The sequence below is a fragment of the Serinus canaria genome, chromosome 14, assembly GCF_022539315.1.
Source record: "Serinus canaria isolate serCan28SL12 chromosome 14, serCan2020, whole genome shotgun sequence".
Lineage (NCBI taxonomy): Eukaryota > Metazoa > Chordata > Aves > Passeriformes > Fringillidae > Serinus > Serinus canaria.
In genome coordinates this window covers 1,951,791-1,971,173 of record NC_066328.1, presented here as the reverse complement: position 1 = coordinate 1,971,173, position 19,383 = coordinate 1,951,791, and the positions used below count along the sequence as shown (strand labels likewise).

The following is a 19,383-nucleotide window of genomic DNA, read 5'->3' as shown; positions in this document are numbered from 1 at the left end:
CTATCAGCTGAGTTACAACTGCTGTGGTTTTAGCCCAGCCCAGCTGCAGGGCAGAATGATTTTGTGTTAAGCCTCTTCCCTGAGTTTAAATTAAGTTTCTCTGTCTCAGGAAAAGATGACGCAGAGCACCCAGATATTGGAGTTCTCTGGCTCAGTGGTGAGCTGGATCTTGTTATGCCATTGTAATTTATCTATTTTCTTGAGCCCTGTAGTAATTACATCTGGATTTAGCAGTCTAATCTGCCCTTCATTATTTCAGATTGCTGTCTTTTGCCCTGGCAAGAGCTCAGGCTCACCTGCTGGTGCTGCAGGAGAAGTCCCTGGTGAGCCCCGCAGGCACTGCCTGGTGCTGCTGTTGAGGAAGGAGAATGCCACACATCACATCCCTGCCCTGCTGACAGGTAATGCTGCCCTGCAGGGAGAGTTTGCATTGCAGGGTGTTCCACATCAGCAGTCCAACCCCAGCTGTACAGTGCAGGGAATATTTATGGGGAATATCAAGACCTGCTCATGTTGCTGTAGGAATCTGCAGACCAAGGTGTGAATCAGTCACTACTACACACCCAACAGAGCTGCCTGGCCTTTGCCAGTTGTTTGATCTTTAGCTCTGGAGTCCTCTTGAACTCAAAATCACTGAGTAGTTCCTGGTGGAAGGGGCTCAGAAGGTCTTTCATCCAACATCCTGCTCAGCAGAGCATCAACAATTAATTCCCTCAGGATGCTCAGGGCTTTTTTTCTGTCAGGTCTTGAAAAATCTGCAAGGACAGAGATTCTCCTGCCTCCCTGGGCCTTTGTTCCATCATTATGGGAAATGTTTTTCCTTTATGGGAAGTTGTAACCTCCTGTTTGGATTTGTGAGCCTTGTCCCTGGACACTTCAAAGCTGGGCCTGACTTTGGCATCTCTCACCCAACACATGGAGGTGTTGTGGGGCTGTCCTGCTCATGGCCAGCAGTTGGATTTCAAGGATCCTTGTGGGTCCCTCCCAGCTCTTGCTGGGATTTCATAGCCTCAATCACCTCCTCTCAGAAACTCTTTTTGCCCAGAGAGGTAGGGTGGCCAAAATCCAGCTGTGCCACTGAGCCTGAGGGCAGCATCTGATCCTATCAGCCTCAGCTTTGAGTACTGCATCCTTGTGGCTTCCAAGCACCCCAGAGTGACTCCTTTTCTATGGAGGGACTGCCAAAACCCAGCCAAGTTGCTGCCTAAAATCTTCTTACTTGAGTTTCTGTTTGTTTAAGGATCAATTGACATGGATCTCAAGTGGGGATGATCAGAGGCAACAGCAGTGGTCAGGAGGGAAGAGAAATCCTGCCCTGCCCCTTAATGGAAGGGGTCACTGTGGGTGACCTTCCATTAACACCATCCCATACAGTCCATGATGGAGACATTCATCCCCAGCCCAATTGCTTCCTTTAATTTATCCACAATAGGGAAGAACATTTAGAGGTTTGGGAGGGGGGGAAACAATGACAATTCAAATAGTCCTGGGCTTTTTCTCTTGAGACTATCACAGAATGTTCTGAAAACATGTGCAGACACAGAGGATTAATCATGGCACAGTAATTACAGCCCCGTGTCACCTGCTGCCTCTGCAGCCAGGGAAAGTTGCTCATTAAAAAGTGCAGTTTCTGCAGCTTCCCTCAGTGCCACAGATGATGTTTTGTGTTCATGTTTTGCACGGGGAAATTTCCACTAGAAATACATGGGGGAGCTGGAATGAAGGGTCGTCTGGAAAGGCAAAATATTTTCCCTCATGCTAGAGAACTCAGGGTTTTTCCCTTTGTTTGTGACAGATTTTGCAAATGCCTCTTTCCATGTGTTCTGTGCTATTTTCATCAGTCCTGTACTGCAGAAAGGCACCTTAGTCCACATTCCAGAGCCCTGGAGAGGGGAAGCTGACATTCTTTCCCCACGAGCTTTGAATTGGCCTCTGGGAAGTGCAGAACTGCACTGAGATTGGAGTAGGGTAAATACCTCACTAGGAAATTCTGCATTTGTAATCAATATGAAAAGCAGTTTCCCCTTCAGGGTCTCGAATGCTGTTCAATTTTCAAAGCAAGTTAAAATTTGACAAATACTCCTGAAACAGAGCAGATAATTCGGTGGGATCTCTGTCCTGAACTCCCAATACCACACATTTTTGTCCAAGCTTTACTTTCTGCCATGCCCTGAGTTTGAATAAACAACAGGCAATACTGCTGGGACAGTGATGACCCATTTTTGCTGCCTCATGCCTTTTGAATTTTGAGGAGCAGGTGATTGTCAGTGGTACATTTGACATCCAAGCTTTGCCATCAGCCTCTAACACCAATAATCCATTTCCCATGCTCCACTACAATGAATTTTTGACAGGCTTATATGGTAGGAAGCAATCAAATGTGTACAAAGTAATTTAAAAAATAACAAGCCTTTAAAACTGTGGCCTGAAACATTATTACAGAAGGCTGAACTAATTATTGTGGAAATGTACTGTATGCAACACCTTAATGCACTGCCTGTGCACAGCCCAGCTCTTTAGAGGGAGAATGGGAGCTGAGAGATTGTGGCTTTAAGCACTTAGTGTCTGTAAAAGTGGCGTGGAATGGGAGATTTTCTAGGCTGGAAATCACAGAGCAGAACTTGATGTCTCTGTTCAGGTCTGTCACCCCAGCAAGACCTGCCTGCCCTGTGGGATGCAGGACTTTGGCCTCATGCCTGGAAGTGTGAGACACCTTGAGAGCCTCCACATGATCCTGGGCTCAGATCTGGGACTCTTCCCAGTGGACACCACCTTATTTAAGATATTTATTCAAATTCAGGAGCTATGTGGCAGCATCTGTGCACTTGTTCCACGTTTCAGTTCCCAGCAGAGTTAGAAGGGGATAGAAACAACTGGGTGCTGCTGAAAAAGCTGTGGGCCAGCCTCTGTTTTCAAGAGCTCCTTGCCCCTGTTTAGGGGTCCATGTGATTTTGGGGAGGGGGGTGGTTCAGTTGAGTTTGGTGTCTCAGGTAAGCTCAGTCTGTAGGGGAGCTGTGACCAGTGACTCAAACCTTTGACAGCGGAGTGTTTTCATGTCAGGCTGAGCAGAGCTCAGCATTGCTCACCTTTGCTGCTGTTCTGAGCACAGGGCTGATGGAGGAGCTGGCAGAGGCAGGCCCTGGCAGCGGGCACAGCCTCCCCCCTGCAGCTGCTGGACAGGAGCCGTCGCTCTGCTTCCACGGGGCTCCGTACGGCGCGGCCGCGCTGCTCAGCCTGGGTACGTCAGGGGCACACACAGGGACTGGCACTGCTCTGGCCTGGGAGGGACCTCACTCCTCACCTGCTTGGTGGCCAAGAAGGCCAATGGCTCCTGGCCTGCTTTAGGAATGGTGTGGCCAGCAGGAGCAGGGAGCTCATTCTGCCCCTGTACCTGTCACTGGTGAGGCCACACCTCGAGTGCTGTGTCCAGTTCTGGCCCCTCAGTTTGGGAAGGACGTTGAGAGGCTTGAGCACATCCAGAGAGGACAACGAGGCTGTTGAGGGGCTGGGAACACAAACCCTGCGAGGAACGTTTGAAGGAGCTGGGGCTGTTTAGCCTGGAGAAGAGGAGGCTCAGAGGTGCCCTTATTGCTCTCTAAAACTCCCTGAAGGGAGGTTGCAGACAGGTGGGATTGGTCTCTGACAGAGCCAGAGGACACAGTCTCCAGCTATGGCAGGGAAGGTACAGGTTGGATATTAGGAAGAAACTTTTCACCAAAAGAATAATAAAGGACTGGAGTGCCCTTCCCAGGGAGGTGGTAGAATCACCATCTCTGGATGTGTTTAAAAAAAGACTGGACATGGCACTGGGTGCTAGAGTCTGGTTGAGGTGTGAGGGCACAGGTTGGACTCAATGATCTTAGAGGTCTCTTCCAACCTCATCATTCTGTGATTGTGTGATTTCAGTCCACAGGCAGGGACACCTGCCACTACCCCAGGTTGCTCCAAGCCCTGTCCAGCCTGGCCTTGGACACTTGCAGAGATGGAGCAGCCACACTAGCAAGGGATTTTCCTGGATAAAACCATTAGGAATATGCTGTTTGTCTGTAGGATCTCATCTGCTGTTCTGTGTGGTGGTGTTTGAGGGTCCCCAAGACAAGGGAAGAGATGAGAATCTTGACTCCATGTTTCAGAAGGCTGATTTTTTATTTCATAGTATAGATTATATGAAAAATGCTATACTAAAACTATACCAAAGAAAGAGAGAGGAGACATCAGAAGGCTAGAAAAGAATGATTGTAAAATCTTGTGACTGCTCAAAGCCTCGACACAGCTGAACTGGGATTGGTCATCAAGTAAAAACAATCCACATGAGACCAATCAAAGATGCACCTGTTGGTAAACCATCTCCAGACCACATTCCACAGCCACCAGACAGTTATTGTTTACATTTCCTTTCTGAGGCTTCTCAGCTTCTCAGGAGAAAAATCCTGGCAAAAGGATTTTCATGAAATATCGCAGTGACAGTTCTGCTGCCAGTCAATCACAGTAACTCTCATGGAAGAATCAAAGGAAATCAAAGTGAAAATACCTTTTAAAAGTAAATTAAAAGATACATGCAAAAAGAAGTTATTGAAACGTGACATGGTAGCATTCAATTAAGCCTGAATTAAGATAATTAGAAGATTAATAGCCAATCAATATGTTTTTATTGTCATAGTTTCAAGTCAAAATATTAAAATGAGATAAATTGTTGGTTGTGTGTAGAACTGGAATGTGCTGAAGTGATAAATGCTGGCAGCTATAGTTCTGTAGGTGCAGAACAGGCACTTTCCAATTTCATTTTACTCAGATATTCTAAATTTCAGTTAGTACAGTTGTATTCACTTTGGTAACTCATTCATTCAAAGCTGGGAGATTGATAGGATTTCAAACAGCAAGGAAATGGGTTTTCTGTTCTTAATCTATGACTCACATGGGTGAGTCTTAAACCTCCTAGTTCTATACACTTGGAGTAAAAAAAAATCCCATGTTTATTTCGCTAACTACATGTTGGGGGTTTTTATGTGTTCAGCAAGTTAACTTTAATTTATTTTAATTTAATTATTTGAAAATTTGGATGCCAGGACTTTGAGTTAAAACATATTGCTCTCCAAAACCAAAGTGACTCTAAATCTAAGGAAAAAAGAAAATTAAATGCATGTCATCGACCATTCTCTAGCATTATGAAATGTTATGATGTAGGAATAAGTAAGTAAATAAATGTTTATTGATACAATTGCTTACATAATCAGTGAATCAGTAAGGAACAAACAGGGATTTCTGATGGGCCAGGGATTCTCCAGGCTGTGCTATTCCCAACAGGACTGTGGATAGAAGCACAGAGTTACAGCAGTCCCCAAATTAGCTCCCAGTTGTGTGCCCTGCAATGTCCTAGAAAGCAAAATGAGCTATTGATTTAATGTGAAGTCACTCATTAGTTATCAACCCAAAACTGATGCCTTAAATCATTTTGGTATAGATCTATCAGCTCTGCCTAATGGTGTGAATAAGGATATCAAAACTACAAGGAATGGATTTGCTTTACACGGCAAAATGTAATTCCAGGGAAGGACTGGGACTAATTAGAGGGGCTTTGCTGTGTTAATATTCCTCCTTCAGGAGGATTTTCCTGAGCTGCAGTGTGAGGAGACAGTGAAATGCTGGTTGGGATTTATACAATTCCTTCACAGCAGAAAGCCTGAGCTGTGTTTTCACGGGGTAACAGTTTTGTTTTGGTGCTCTCCCTGGGCAGGAGGAAACCTCAGCACGGTGCCTGAGCCCCATCCCATCCCTCTGGATTTCCTGTGCCACCGAGCTTTCGCTGCTGAGCCCGGCATGGAGCAAGTGGTGATGCTGACACTGGTGGGGATGCAGGCTCTGAAGAGTGCTGGAGAGCTCCTCCAGCAGATCCTGCTGCCCCCCCTCAGGGATCAGTCTCAGAGTGCAGGTAACCCAGCTCTGGAGACCTTGGGCTATCCTGAGTGGCTCTTTTTAGCACAACAGGAACATCATGGAAAATGTGGTGAAGGGGCCTCAGGAAGAAGGGTTACTTTGTTACCCCCCCAAGAGCTGAAGAATTTCTCTTGGTTTGTTATGGGCAGTCACAAACAGCTCAGGTGGGCATAATTTGCTACAGAGAGCATCAAATGAGTTCCAAGTAGTGCTTGGGCTTGCAGAGCTTTTATGTAACACAGAGCATTGTGTCCCTCCCTGAGCACGGGGAGGTAAGGCTGGGCTGGAAGTGGGACAGGAATTTGGCAGTCACAGGCTCTGCTCTGTGCAGTGACAGCCCTGGTGAGCAGAACCAAGGCCCCTCCTGGCCTCACGCTCCGGTTCCCCCGCGGGAGGAGCAGCGAGGCTGTCCCCACACTGGCTGCTCACATGTGCATGAAAAGGGCTGTCAGGCCCTAGGCAGGACAGGGTTTTATGTAATTTCATGTGCAGGTTGCACTGAAGTGTAATAACACAGGAGCTGTAGGCACAAAGGGCTCAAGTCTGCCTGTCTTACACTGTGTCGTATCTGACTCTCCCAAAACTGTGTTGAAATACTGCTTAAAATCCTGTGAAGTTCTGTATCTGAGATCTGAGCCAACAGAAACTTCCAGCACTCGTGGATTGAGCCCTAAATACCTTCCTACATAGTCAGAAGACAACTTTACAACCCTGACAACATTGAAACTACTTTAGAGACAAGTCAGCATTCTGCTGTAGTTTGCTATTCTGCTAAACATTGCTTAAAGTGTTATAAGAGGTGCTAAAGGATCCATAATTATGGATTATGCTGTGCCAAGCCACATTGTTATCAGTGTACTCTCAGAGATTCCCTTTCAACCCTCCTCCATTAGCTGTGCTCTCTAATCAAATCATGGCACTTGCTCCCTGTGGCTCCCTGTTGATTTCCCAGATAGCCCTTTTTTTGTTTTTCACTGTAATGGCATTTCTTAGAATTTGCGTCTCGTGGGTTTTCCCAGTATATTCCTATATTTGCATTACAGTCCATTCTGGATGAAACAGAAATCAGAACAGCATTGGAACTTGTGCAGGGAAAAAATCCATGTGAAATAAAACGTTTGTGTCCAAAAGAAAGCACAACTTGTACAAAACACAAGCTGCTGCCTGGTGCTAAAAACATTTTTCTTGACTTGCAGCAGAGCCTGATTCAGGACTTGAGCTGCTGGGCCTGAAGTGGCTGCCCCATCTGAGTGGGTGCCAGGCCAGGGAGATGACCCCTTTTGAGGCTGGGGACACTCACTGGCAGAGCAGCCTGGGCACGCTGATGTCCAGCCCTGTGCTGGTGTGCGCGCTCCGCGGCATCGATGCCTTCCGCGCCCTGGGAGCTGCCCTGCAGGGATGGACACGGGGCAGGGACAGCCCCAGCACGGGTGACAGCCTCCCACAGGCACTCATGGCCCTGACCCCAGAGGTGACCTTCAGACAAGCCATCCTCTTCTTCACAGAGGCAGATTTGGTAACTGGTAAGGCACGTTTTAACACGGGGTTGTGTTCTCCTCAGCTATAGGGGGTGTGGGAATTGATTGAGCTTGGACAAAGGAATCCAGTGCTGGGGGTTTTCTCAGGCACAGGAAAATGTAGTAATGTGGGGGTAAATTCTGTTTTCTCAGGCCCAGGATAATGTAGTAATGGGGGGGTAAATTCTGTGCTTGGCTGAATTAAGATGAGGCAATGAACCCAGCAGGAGCCAGCCGAGGTCACCTACAAGGTGGCTTATGTAATTAATGTGGCTGTGCCTGGCCTGGTGCCCTTTCTGATGATCTTGAGGTACTCCATAAGTACTAATAAGATATCAGAGCAATTGGCAAGATCAGTAATTAATACCATGCATTTTAAACCCTTTCTGTGAGAGAAACTGAAGAACAGAGCCCAAGAGGTCTCACACCCAAATGTGGGTCCTAATTGTGGTACCAGACTTTCAGCTTGATGCCCCAGCCTTGCCCTGTGCTCAAGGAGATTGAAGGTGTGACCAGTCTGTAAGAAAACAGATTTCTTGAGAATTTCTTTTTATCCTGGAGGAGCATGAAGAGAGGAATGGAGACCTTTGCTGTCAAAAGCTTCTCAGAGTTCAGTGATGTGTGCCAGCATCGATCTTTCAGCACAGTAAATTTGATAGTTTCCTCCTGTAGCAGGAAATGTATAGCCATGCCTCTTAAAACTAAATCACTGTGCAGACCGTGGGGTTATTGATACTGGATGGTTTAGAGCAGCAGACTACAAGCTCCCACTGTTTTCTTTTCATGTGAAATATTCAGAGAAGAATTGGGGTTGCCTGACTCCTCTCACCCAGAGAGAAACAGTTCTGAGCCCTGACAGTTTCTGGCAGAGAGCTGGAACAAGATGGTCTCTTCCAACCCAAGCCATTGTGGGATTTTATGATTACTCAGAGGCAGAGAGAAATCAAAGATTGTGGTAACACCATGTTTCAGCTGAAGGGGAGTGATGCAGTCCCATAAGTGCATTCGTGCTTTGAATTTACAGCCCTTCCTTTATCTTTCCTTGGGGAAGAAAAGTCCTTTGTCATCAACACAAACTTAGCCTCTTGTGTCAAACCCACAGTGCCTGTGTAGTGTGCAGTAACAAATTTGCTTTGCTGAATGCCATGAAGAAGGATTTGTCTGGGAAAAGATCCTGGGTTTAGGCTCACAACAAGTTTGATTTGTCAGTGAACTATGGGGGTGTCCTCTGTGAGACTGGTGAGCAAGCAGAGGAGCCTTCAGAAGAGAAGGCATCAGACATCCCAAAGTGGTGTCTAAAACTCTAAAGAGTTCATGCACTGCAGCCCTCAATTAAAGTTATCTTGAGATGGAAAGGCAGGACAAGAGGAAAGCAGAGCTGTAAGCTCACTTTGTTGAGGGAGGTTGTAATGGCAGTGCCAGCCTTTTGCACCAAAGCCACTGTGAGGAACAAAGCAGCACAGTTGAGGCCAAACTTCAGCATCCTGCACTGTCTCTTTTATAAGGTAATTCCATTTTTTCCTTGTGTTTTTTATTGTTGTGGGAGAAATGGAGAGACCTCCGTGCTCAAGAACAGCTCTTCAATATTTTATAGCAGGTTGAGCATCTGCCCTGCTAAATAAAATTACTTTTGTCACCGTCCTGCCCCAGACGTTGAAGGTTTCCCTTCCTGAATCCATAAAAATACCAGTCCTTCCCTCTCCAGATGCAGAACACCGCCCTGCTGGGAAATTCCTGCCACCACCTGGCAGGAGCTCCAGGACTGAAGGGAAGACCACAGGTAAGCACCAGTTGCCTCTTGAAAAAAAAAAAAAACCAAAAAAACAAAAAAACCCCAAGTTATTTTAGACTCTTAAATAGATTGAAGAAAACTGTGTGTCCTCTGTCAGAGCCATTGAAGTGGGATTAGTAAACCTTTGGTTAGACATCCTAATCCCAGGCAGCTGGGGAGGAAAGGCCAGCTGGGTCCCCCTGGTGCTGGGGGAAGGTGTGAGTGTTGTCACATCATTTCCTCTCCACAGTCCTGAGAACTACCTGCTGAGGGATGGTGTACAAAGTCAGCTGGAAAAGTAATGAATGTCAGCTCTTTAGTAGCCTTTTTCAGGTGTAGATCCCAGAAATGATGATTTTCATGATGTTTTAGAGAGACAAAATCAGAGCAGAAGGTGCATTTCCTATGTCTCTGTGACTTACATCCCAGTGCTGCCCAGGTCACCATGGGATTCACAGCTCCTGAAAGTCCTTTCAGATAACCCCAGCATGAAGGAAAAAAGCTGGTGCTGGGAGGATGAACTTAAAAGTTATGAGACAAGACAAGGACCCTAGGGCTGGCTCCACCTGTTATTTGTGCTCTTGTTATTGCAACAAACATGTGGAAAGAGAAAGAGGGCTCATTAGAAAAGTAAAAAAACCTCTTTGGCTAAATACCTTCCAGATACATAACTATCTGGAAAGCAGATAGACATGGATTTTGGACAGTAATACCAAAAAAGAAAAAAAAAAAAAACCAGGTAATTCTGTTTTGACAAACAGATTTTAGTTTTTTCTTCTCTACCTTGCATGTCACAGTGGCTGAACTTGCCGGTCACTGGAAAAGAAAGTCCTTTTATCAATCTGATGCAGGATTCCCCTCACTGTGCCCTAGATCTTGATAACCTCTCAATTCTGATGTGCCTGAAGTGCCTTGATTTTGCTCCTCTCCAGGTCACTGCAGGTTTTACATTAGACTGAAGGGAACATTTCTCTGTTGGCTTTTGTCCTAAGTTTTGATTCCCCAGACTCCTTTCATCCTGCTCTGCTCTCCTGGAGAGCCCCTGGAGCAGCCACTCCTGGCTGGCTGGGGAAGTGCCAGGGAGGTTTTATCAGCAGCACTCAGGATCCACAGCCCCTCTTTGTTTCTGAGAGAACATCAAACAAAACACCAGAAACGGGGCAGCATCTGAGCTGACTGTGCAATATTAGGAGCACAGATAGGTTTAAAACCACTGTCAACCCTCCCTGAAATCCCAGAAAAGGTAACCAAGGGCCAACATGATTTAGTGTCACTGTCATATTTTCTGAAAAATCCCTTTGCCAGGATTTCTTCTCCTGGGAAGCTGAGAAGTCTCATAGAAAAATGAAAACAATAATTATCTGATTGCTTCTCCTGTGTTTGCTGCTTTGGAATGTGGTCTGGAGATTGTTTACCAACTGGTCACTGTTTGATTGGTTTCATGTGAATGGTTTAACTTAATGAGCAATCACAGCCAGCTCTGTTGGACTCTGAGGAGTCAGTCATGGGTTTTTCATTATTCTTGTTTAACCTTCTGTCTGTATCCTTTTTCTTTAGTATAGTTTTAGTACAGCATTCTTTAATATAATATGAGTACATAAAACAATAAATCAGCCTTCTGAGAACATGGAGTCAGATTCCTCATCTCTCACCTCATCCCAGGAACCCCTGAAAACTCAGCAATTTAGGACCTGCAGTCCTGCTCAGCCTGTGCTCCTGGGATTACCAGAGAAGGGGGAAGTGTGACCCCTCCCGGGGTGTTCCAGGACATCTGAAATCAATCCATTCATGTCCAAGTGTAACACCCTGAAATATCAGTGTGTGATATTGGCTGCTTTATGTAGAGATGATAGCACAGGTCTCAGATTGTCTCAGAACACACCAAACTCACTCAAATCTGCTTCTCTCCTGTAGTGGGTGAGAGCTGGAGGTGCCGAGCAGAATCCCTGTTTTCCTTCCTGCAGGCAGGTGAGAGAAGAGCAAATGGAAAGATGTCCTTTGACAAGGACTTGGTGGAACCAAATAATCTGGATGTACTAACCCAAAATAAGCAAAAAAAGGATGATACCAACATTTTCCTTAGGCTGGAATCCAGCCTGATGCACACTCTCCAGCATGCCAGGAGATGTGCTACCTGCTTGTCTTGAGTTCCCACTTATTTGAAGTCCCCCCTATCTGAACTATTATCTATAAACAGCATATAAACTAAACTCTATTTTCACTGTTAGACTATGAAATCAATACCTATGTAATAATTTTTTGGGGGAGGCAAAAAGGGAAGGGTTGTGAGGAATGGATCTAAAAATATTACAAAGTAGAGAAATGTAATGAAGACCAGGAAAGGCTCTGAGCAGCCAGAACTGGAAATCAGACAGGTTTGAACATTGCCAAACAGGTCCCTCTGCTAATTCATGATCAGCAGAGATTGTTCCATTGGTAATTAGTGGTATTTTCTCTAGTTCTTGTTACTTGTAATTGCTGAGGAGAGAAAGCCAGCTCTGGGTGGCAAGGTGTCTGACCAAACCAAGCTGGCAATCCTCCTGAAGTGTCCAAAGTCCCTAAATATGCAGCAGGTAGTGACTCACACAGCAGAAGAATGAGAATATCTGCCCAAAAACTTAGCAGATGGTGAGGAAAACATCTGGAGGCCACTGGGTGCTTACATAACACACAGGGCTGAGGTTGCTGAGGTGGAGCCCAGCAGCTCCCTGCACTTCCAGGCTGTTGCTATGGAACCTTTCTGTTCAGGAATGCTGTGAGGAAAACAGCACATCTGTAACAGGAGGGCTCCCTGCAGCACAAGGGTTAAATTTCTGTATCAAATGGGGAGGAAATCACCTTGGGTTTTATTTTTGATCCGGTGTTTCTGTGCCATGTCCTGCTTGTCACCTGGAAATAACAGCATTGAGTTGGAGGTAGCCTTGTTGATGCTTTGCTGCATTGACAGCTGTGTAATTAGGACTGGGGTGTACAGAAACAGAAAATGACATGTTTTGTCCCCAAACAGATCAGCTTGGATCAGTTTTAGCAGCCTGTAGGATGTTCCCCTGTGCTCGTGCTGATGGATGTGGTTCAGCACCAGCAGTTCCTGGGCCTCACTGGCTGGTTCTGACACTGCACTTGCCAATAAATCTCCAAAAGATGTTATAAGGATAAAATATTAACTATGCTCTTGGTAGCAAGTATTTTAGCAAGACTAAAAATTTGAAAATGCTGTCATTTAAAAATGGAATTTATGTATTTTCTGCCTTTAAATCCATTTTCATCAGACAGCAAAGCTTCCTTGTCTGGTTTGTTTTCTGCTCCTCGTAGTGCTGCACCTTCCTGGCAGCTCTGCTGGGAGAGCTGCGTTAGAAGCAGAAAGTTTTTTCTGGAATGTCAATTTTCTTAAAGACAATTCAATTAATTATTGGTTTATGACATTAATTGGGACCTGTCAGGGTTGTCAGTGCCTCTCTGAAACAGAGCTCTAAAATCTACAGAACACCAGAGTAAGAATGTAAGAGCTGCTCAAGGATCACATCACATAATCACCACAGTTCACATGAAAAATGTAAAAAGGAATATTTTATCTCTCTTAAAACATTAATCTGTAATATAAAGGTTTCAGTCTTATCCGACAGAGCTGCCACAAGAACTTTTAGGACCTGGAGCAGATTTCCTTGATAGAGAAACCTCCAAGCTTGGATGTTTCAGAGAGATTTTTAATCTGAAAACCCAACAAAGCGAACTCAAATCAATAAATGATCCTATATGCCCAGGGTTTTTATGCACTCGTTTTTTGACATTTTTGTGCACTTCCTGCCGGGTTTCCCGTGCCCAGGGCAGTAAACAAACCCCTCTGTGTTCCTTGCAGGGGCACAGGTTCTCTGCACGGTGCTGCTCATCAAACCCGGGGTGTGGAGCCGGGGGCTGCCCGGGATCCTGCGGGATCTGCACCGGGAGAAGTTCTGCGTGGTCGGGATGAAGCACCTGGAGCTGGGAGCGGCTGCTGCTGCCTCTCTCCTGCCCCGTGAGCTCCAGCAGGTCGGTGAAGGGAATGGCCCCTCTGCGTGGGGAGGAAAGGGATGAGCTGTGGATAATCCATTGCTGAAAAGCCCAGCAATCCCCAGACGGGATTTCAGAGCTGTAATCAGATCTGCCCCTCATCAGCACAGAGGGAGCTGGGGCTGCTTTTATCCCAGGCCATAAGGACAGCCCTGGCTTCTCCCAAACGAAACTTAGGGGAGGATGTGGGCAGGACAGACCCCTCAGGAGTCTGTTCAGTTCTGCCAAACAGGTGTCCTCTGTTGTAAGAGCCTGAGTGAGAGATGCAGGACTCCAGGGGCTCTCCAGAATGCAGTTTATTGTATCCAAGCTGTTCCAGCAGTCCAGGGCTGTGGGTGACAGAGCTGTGCCCACAGCTGTCAGCTCCAGCTGCAGGCAGCCCTGGAGACCCTTTGGTTTTGGTTACAATGCATTCTATACTTTTCTTTGCTGAGCACCTTAACACAGTAGAACCAATCTATCCCTGAACTATTACCTATAGCCTGTCATAACTACTCTAATTCCCATATTCATGTAACCATTCTCCAATCACCCACAGTCAGTACATTACAGTTTAAGCTAGAAGTTGTTATTCAGTTTTCTTACAGTAGAAATTTCTAAGACTTTTTTTCTACTTCCACATCAGCAGGCTTGTTTGCCTGTGCTTTCCTTCTGCTTGGTAAAAACATCTTGTTTGGGGAGGATTTATCCTTTGCTCTAAGTCATACAAACCCCTTTAACTCACACACCCTTTGCTCCTTGGTTATCCACTCAGACTGGCTCAGCAATTCTTTTCTTCTATATCAAAACTTGCTTCCATCTCTATTCCTTCTTCAGATTCTACATTTAAAAATCTTTCTGCCAAGCACACACATCTGTGAGACTTTCTTGTCAAACTTTCATCCTTCCCAACACTCTGTTCCTTGCCCCAGGTCATTCCAGGTAGGGCACATCCAGGGAGCACGTGTGCCTGGCTTTATTCCATGTGGTTAAAGCTGGGACAGCCTCCTGCCTGCCAGGGAATGCACATCTCTGGGGTGCTGTTACCTGAGATTGCATTGCAGACACAGCTGAACCTGGGAGCCAGGCTGTAAAAATCCCCTGCAAGGAGAGGAAATTGCCCTTGCTCGTGTCTAATAGGCAATAAAGAGGGTTCTTAAATCTTAGGGCATTCTGGGGTTGATTAGCTAAAAATAGATGTTTGTTTCTGCTCTTTCATAGCATTAGAAACCTTTTCTTTCCTCAACCTGATGTACTCTGATTGTAAGGATACTGTGACAGCCAGGGAACTGAAATCTGGCCATTTGAGAGGAGTTGGATTATTATTTTTTACTTCCCTTAGGGAAAAACAATCTGTGTTATTTGATTGCTTTCCTTAAGACCTTTAACCACTTGACTTTATAAAAACCAAACATTTATAATTGATATTGCACTTGGGTTAAGTTTGGAAAGTTTAGAACATTGTCTCCTAGAAATTCTTGGTAGAGACTTCCAGAAGAAAACAGGCACATGCCCAGGCAGTGCTCTGGAACAATTAATACCTTCTGCATGGTAGCAGTGAGCACAGGCATCTGGGTTTGAAATATTTACACTGGCAAGAGGGATACAGTGGCCATTAGGGTTGATGGGCATGTGCTTCCCAATGTTATTTAATCACAGAGCTGAAGACAAAATGCCTTTTTGATCATCTGAAACAGAAAACATCTTAAAAACCTCAAATATCCTCAGGAAGCAATGCAGATGCCTGAGGGGTAAATGTGAGGAGAGGTTGTTTCCTGAAAATTCCCTTGGTTTTGGATTTCTCCAACACACCAGAGCAGCTGTGGAGCATTGATTCTGTTGCCTTGAAGAGCTGGTGACTAATGAGGATAAAAATTACAGACTGTTCATGAGGACAAAAGCAGGGTTTGAAAGTGAGGAAGCAGAGAGAACAGTCTGCCTTTGCTGAAGGGGAGCAGGCAGTGGGAAATGCTTTCTGCTGTCCAGGGGCCCCTGCTCCTTTTCAGAGCAGCAGGAATGGCTCACATTGGGGAGGGCTGGGAAAGGCTGAGCTCCCAAGATAAGTAGGGAGATTTGGAAAAAGCCTCAGCAGGCTCCAGGGACTGGGTTATTTACAAAATCCAGTGGATAAGTGGCTCAATGGCAGCCATGGAGGCAGGGCTGGTTTTCCCAGCTAAATTCCATGTGCAGCTTTTGGATGGGAGGAATGTTCATGATGGATCTGCTCCTCAGCCTGTGGCACAGAGGGGTGCAATGGTGGGCTTCAAATGAGGCTCCTAAAATGGGAGCAAATTGCTGACATTTAGCAGGTCACAGAATCCCAGGTGGGATAATCCCAGCTAGGTTTGGAAGTGACCTCTGGAGATCACCCAGCCCCACCCCCTGCCAGGACAGGATCCCTGGATCCACAGGGGTTTGGGATGTCTCCAGAGAGGGAGACTCCAAGCCCTCCCTGGGTGATTGTTCCACAGCTCTGCCACCCTCCATGGAGGGAAGCTTTTCCTCAGGTGGAGGTGGAATTTCTCCTCTTTTAGTTTCTGGCCATTACTGCTCATCCTGTCACTGGGCACTGCTGGAAAGAGCCTGGCACTATCCCCTGACACCCTTGGAGATTTTGATATGGACTGATGAAATGATGAAATGTGCTGCTGAGGAAGATGGAGCCAGTGTGTCTGTCCCTGCTAGAAGTTCTGTCCAGAGCTTGTTCTCACTTCCCCTGGAGCATGCTCCAAAATCCATCTCTAGAGAACACCCAAGTGCTGGTTTGTTGTGTTTTGAGAGCAAATCTGGGTTTATTCACTGCAAGCAAGACAACCTCACATCTCCTTTTCCTCTCTAATGTATTATTTACATACACTTGACAAATATCCTTGGCAGCACCAGCTCAGCTCCATGATTGCTTTTCCAACTGAAACAGCCCCCCTGAGCTCAGAGAAGCATGTGGCCTTTGGAGCATGAGAAAAAACACCCGCTCTGCTCTTTGCTGAGGTTATCAAATCAGAGGAGCCACAACAAGATGTTTTATCTGCAGTTTAATAATGTTCATAGAAAATAAAGGTCATGTAAATAGAGCTGACATGGTCTCCCCAGCTCTCAGCCTGACCTGGTGGTGCTCAGCCAGTGAGGAGTGCCTGTTCCCAGAGGGTTCTGCTGGATCTCCCTCCCTTCAGGGCTCATCCAGCAGATCCAGCCTCTGCACATTGGCAGTTTGGGCTTTATTTTTCCACTGGGGCCTGATCTTGCTGTGGGGGATGGTTGCTGTTGTATTGAGGACAGGTGAATAAAGCAACATACAGACTCCAAGGTCTCAGAAGGCAAACGCCCAGTTTATTATACACCACATTATTTTTATACAGTTAGGATACAGCTGGACCTGACTGGTCCTCATCAACACCTCCACATCATTGGCTAATTAGCAACAGCACCCTCCCTGTAAACATCTTACAAGAAACAACACCTTCAAAACACCAGCTGCAAAGATTAAGGATAATTTTAATTTTTTCTCTGGGCTTTCTCAAGCTCCCCCAGGACAAGGCCTAGGAAAGTTTATCTGACTCTCTCTCTGACCAGACTTCCAGCAACCCCAGGGGATTCCCTGGTGTGCTTGCCTGCAGCAGCAGGGACTGGACTCAGGAACTCCAGGGTTCTCTCCAGCCCCACCCTGTGCTTCCAGCAGTAAATGCAGCCAGGTAATTCCTCTGCTCTTTCATCCCCTCGCTCCTCCCGAGCCAGGGCACAGCTGGAACTTCCTCCTCTCAAGGAAACCTCCCTGAATTCCAGGCAGCTGCACGGGGATGTGGAGCAGGATGGGAATGGAGGGAGTGAAGGCAGTGCTGGGCTGGCAGAGTCTGGAGTGGTGTGAGGAGTGAGAGGAGCTGCCAGAAGCTCCCTGGCACCATCAGTGACCATTAGAAACAACATTCTCTTCAACCACAAGTCCGTGGATTTCCTGGGGAGCAACCAAAAGAGTTTTCTTATTTAGATCTAAAATCACTGGTTAGAAGCTCTGGAAAAAAATACTTTCATTTATTCTGGTCTGTTTGACAGAAACTGAGTGTTTTCTTTGCAGCTGTTTCCAACCTGGGTGAATATTGATATGTTTTATCAGTCCTTTTGAAAGTTGTCATGAAAAATATCACTAGTTTTTCATTGCCAAAGAGAAAACCCATAGAAAAGTGGATTAAATCCATTTTTTTAACTAACAAAAATTTTCAAGCAGGAAGGGATTATTTTGTATTATACAGAATTGAATGAATGTCACCATTTCTCAGTGCACTGTGACAAGCTGAAATTCTTCATCCTCCTGCAAGCAGAGCTGCTGTCACCAGAGAGCCCCTGAGTGACAGCTGTGACCCTGTGCCAGGGGGCAGGAGCACTGACAAACACACCCAACCCAACCCCTGAATACCTCACCAATTGAAGCACAGAGGGATTTTCTCATGAAATATTTTGCCTTTGCAAATGGAGGGGGGAATGTCAGGCTTGAGCCCATGGCTGTCAATTCATAACCTACTTCTCAGAGATGCAATTTAGGAGGCAGAGAGTGAGAGAAGATTTGGGTCAAAGGCACTGAATGGCACGTGATAGAAAAGCAGAGAGGCCTTGAAGTGTTTTATCTCCATATTTTTAAATGAAATGATAGGATTTGCTTTTGGAAATGTTTTATCTAGAGAATTGCTATCCTCTGCTGCTTTTAGAAGATTAATAAACAGAGGAATTAAAACCTCTGTGAATGACGTGATTCAGCTGAATCAAATGGTGTTTTTCCCCCTCTTGTTTTTATTTCCTCAAAAACTGGGAAAAAAAAACAACAACAAAAAAAAAACCAAATAGCCATGGGTTGATTCTGGCAGGGAGCTGGAAATGCCCTTGTTTTCTAAACTGGAGAGAACATCCAGGCCTGGCTGCTGCTCTGTGGGGTGCAGGGAGGCACAGCTGGATGTTCCTGCCACCTTGTTCGGATGGGGGGGCAGGAGGAGGCACAGCTGGATGTTCCTGTGACATTATTCAGCTGGAAGGGCAGGAAGAGGCAGAACTGGATGCTCCTGCCCTGTAATTCAGCTGGAGGAGCAGGAGGAGGCAGAGCTGCAGCTGCTGTGGGCACCCTGACCTCGTGCCCAGCCCAGCCATCTGCAGCCAGCCTGCCTTCCCAAGGTTTTCCTTGATTAAAGCAGGCAACAAGGCCAGAGAGCTCTGCCACCCACCTGGCCCAGCTCTGCTGCCTGTCCCAGAGCTGTCAGTCTGTCTGTCCCCAGCCCTCAGAGCAGCCTCTCCTCACCAGTGCAGTGGTTGCTTCTTGTCATTTCCTCTCACCCTTCCTCAGTGTACAGTCCCAGGGTGTTGTGACCCCCACAGCTCTGCTCAGGGTGGGCATGGCCTGAACTGACTGTGCTTAGGAAAGAAGCCAAGGTGGAGGAATTTGCTGTGGAGCAAAAGGCATCAGACAAGGCCAGGAGAACAAACTGATTTCTTGCAGCTCCTGCTCTGACCCTCCTATTTTAAGTCCTGATCCCAACTAGTGTCTGGAGTTCACTCTTCAGGAGAAGCAGGGTGTGTGGGGGGAGGGGGGTGCTGCCATTTGTGAGTTCAAAAAGCAAAGCTCTGGCATTTGTGATCCATCACTTTACATCAGCTGAAGAATTCAAACGTGGCTCCTCATCCCAGGGTATTTATGACCCTGATGTTTGTGCTTGTGCCTGTGCTTCCTCCTGATCCAGATGTCTCCCTGGAGGAACAGCCCTCCTGTGAGCTGCTGGATGTCACAGGAAGAGCTGCTGGTTAGTAACACAAATGTACTTAGTAACAATAATGGAGGTCCCAAATACACTGGCAGCTCTGACTGGCCAAGGAAATCAGAATTAGCACAAGGCACTGCTGATGGAAGAACATTTTTCTGTTCACCTCTGGTCAAGAAAGATAAACTGAGCCTGGAACAGTCAGAGGAATGACAGGAGCATGACTGGGGAAATGGAGAATCCTCTCAAGGGTTAAACCAGACCTTGGCTCGTTTGACCCAACACGACCCAAAGCTGAGCAACAAATCTGATTTCTGATCAACATTTCAGGGTAGGAAAGGTCAGAGGTGTAAAAGAGCTACTTAAAATAAAGTCCAGATAATGGCACAGGAACAAATGG

General features: G+C 46.3%; 1 protein-coding gene across 1 annotated transcript in view; it reads left to right on the top strand.

The window, feature by feature from the left end:
• The window catches only part of DNAAF8 (dynein axonemal assembly factor 8), a 92,143-nt gene that overhangs the window by 55,166 nt on the left and 17,594 nt on the right, over positions 1–19,383 (top strand). The window contains exons 18-24 of the mRNA XM_050980275.1: positions 260–401; positions 3,110–3,238; positions 5,735–5,929; positions 7,131–7,457; positions 9,157–9,231; positions 11,137–11,190; positions 13,079–13,248. Coding sequence (XP_050836232.1) covers positions 260–401; positions 3,110–3,238; positions 5,735–5,929; positions 7,131–7,457; positions 9,157–9,231; positions 11,137–11,190; positions 13,079–13,248 — 1,092 coding nt within the window. The remainder of the gene's footprint in view (positions 1–259; positions 402–3,109; positions 3,239–5,734; positions 5,930–7,130; positions 7,458–9,156; positions 9,232–11,136; positions 11,191–13,078; positions 13,249–19,383) is intronic.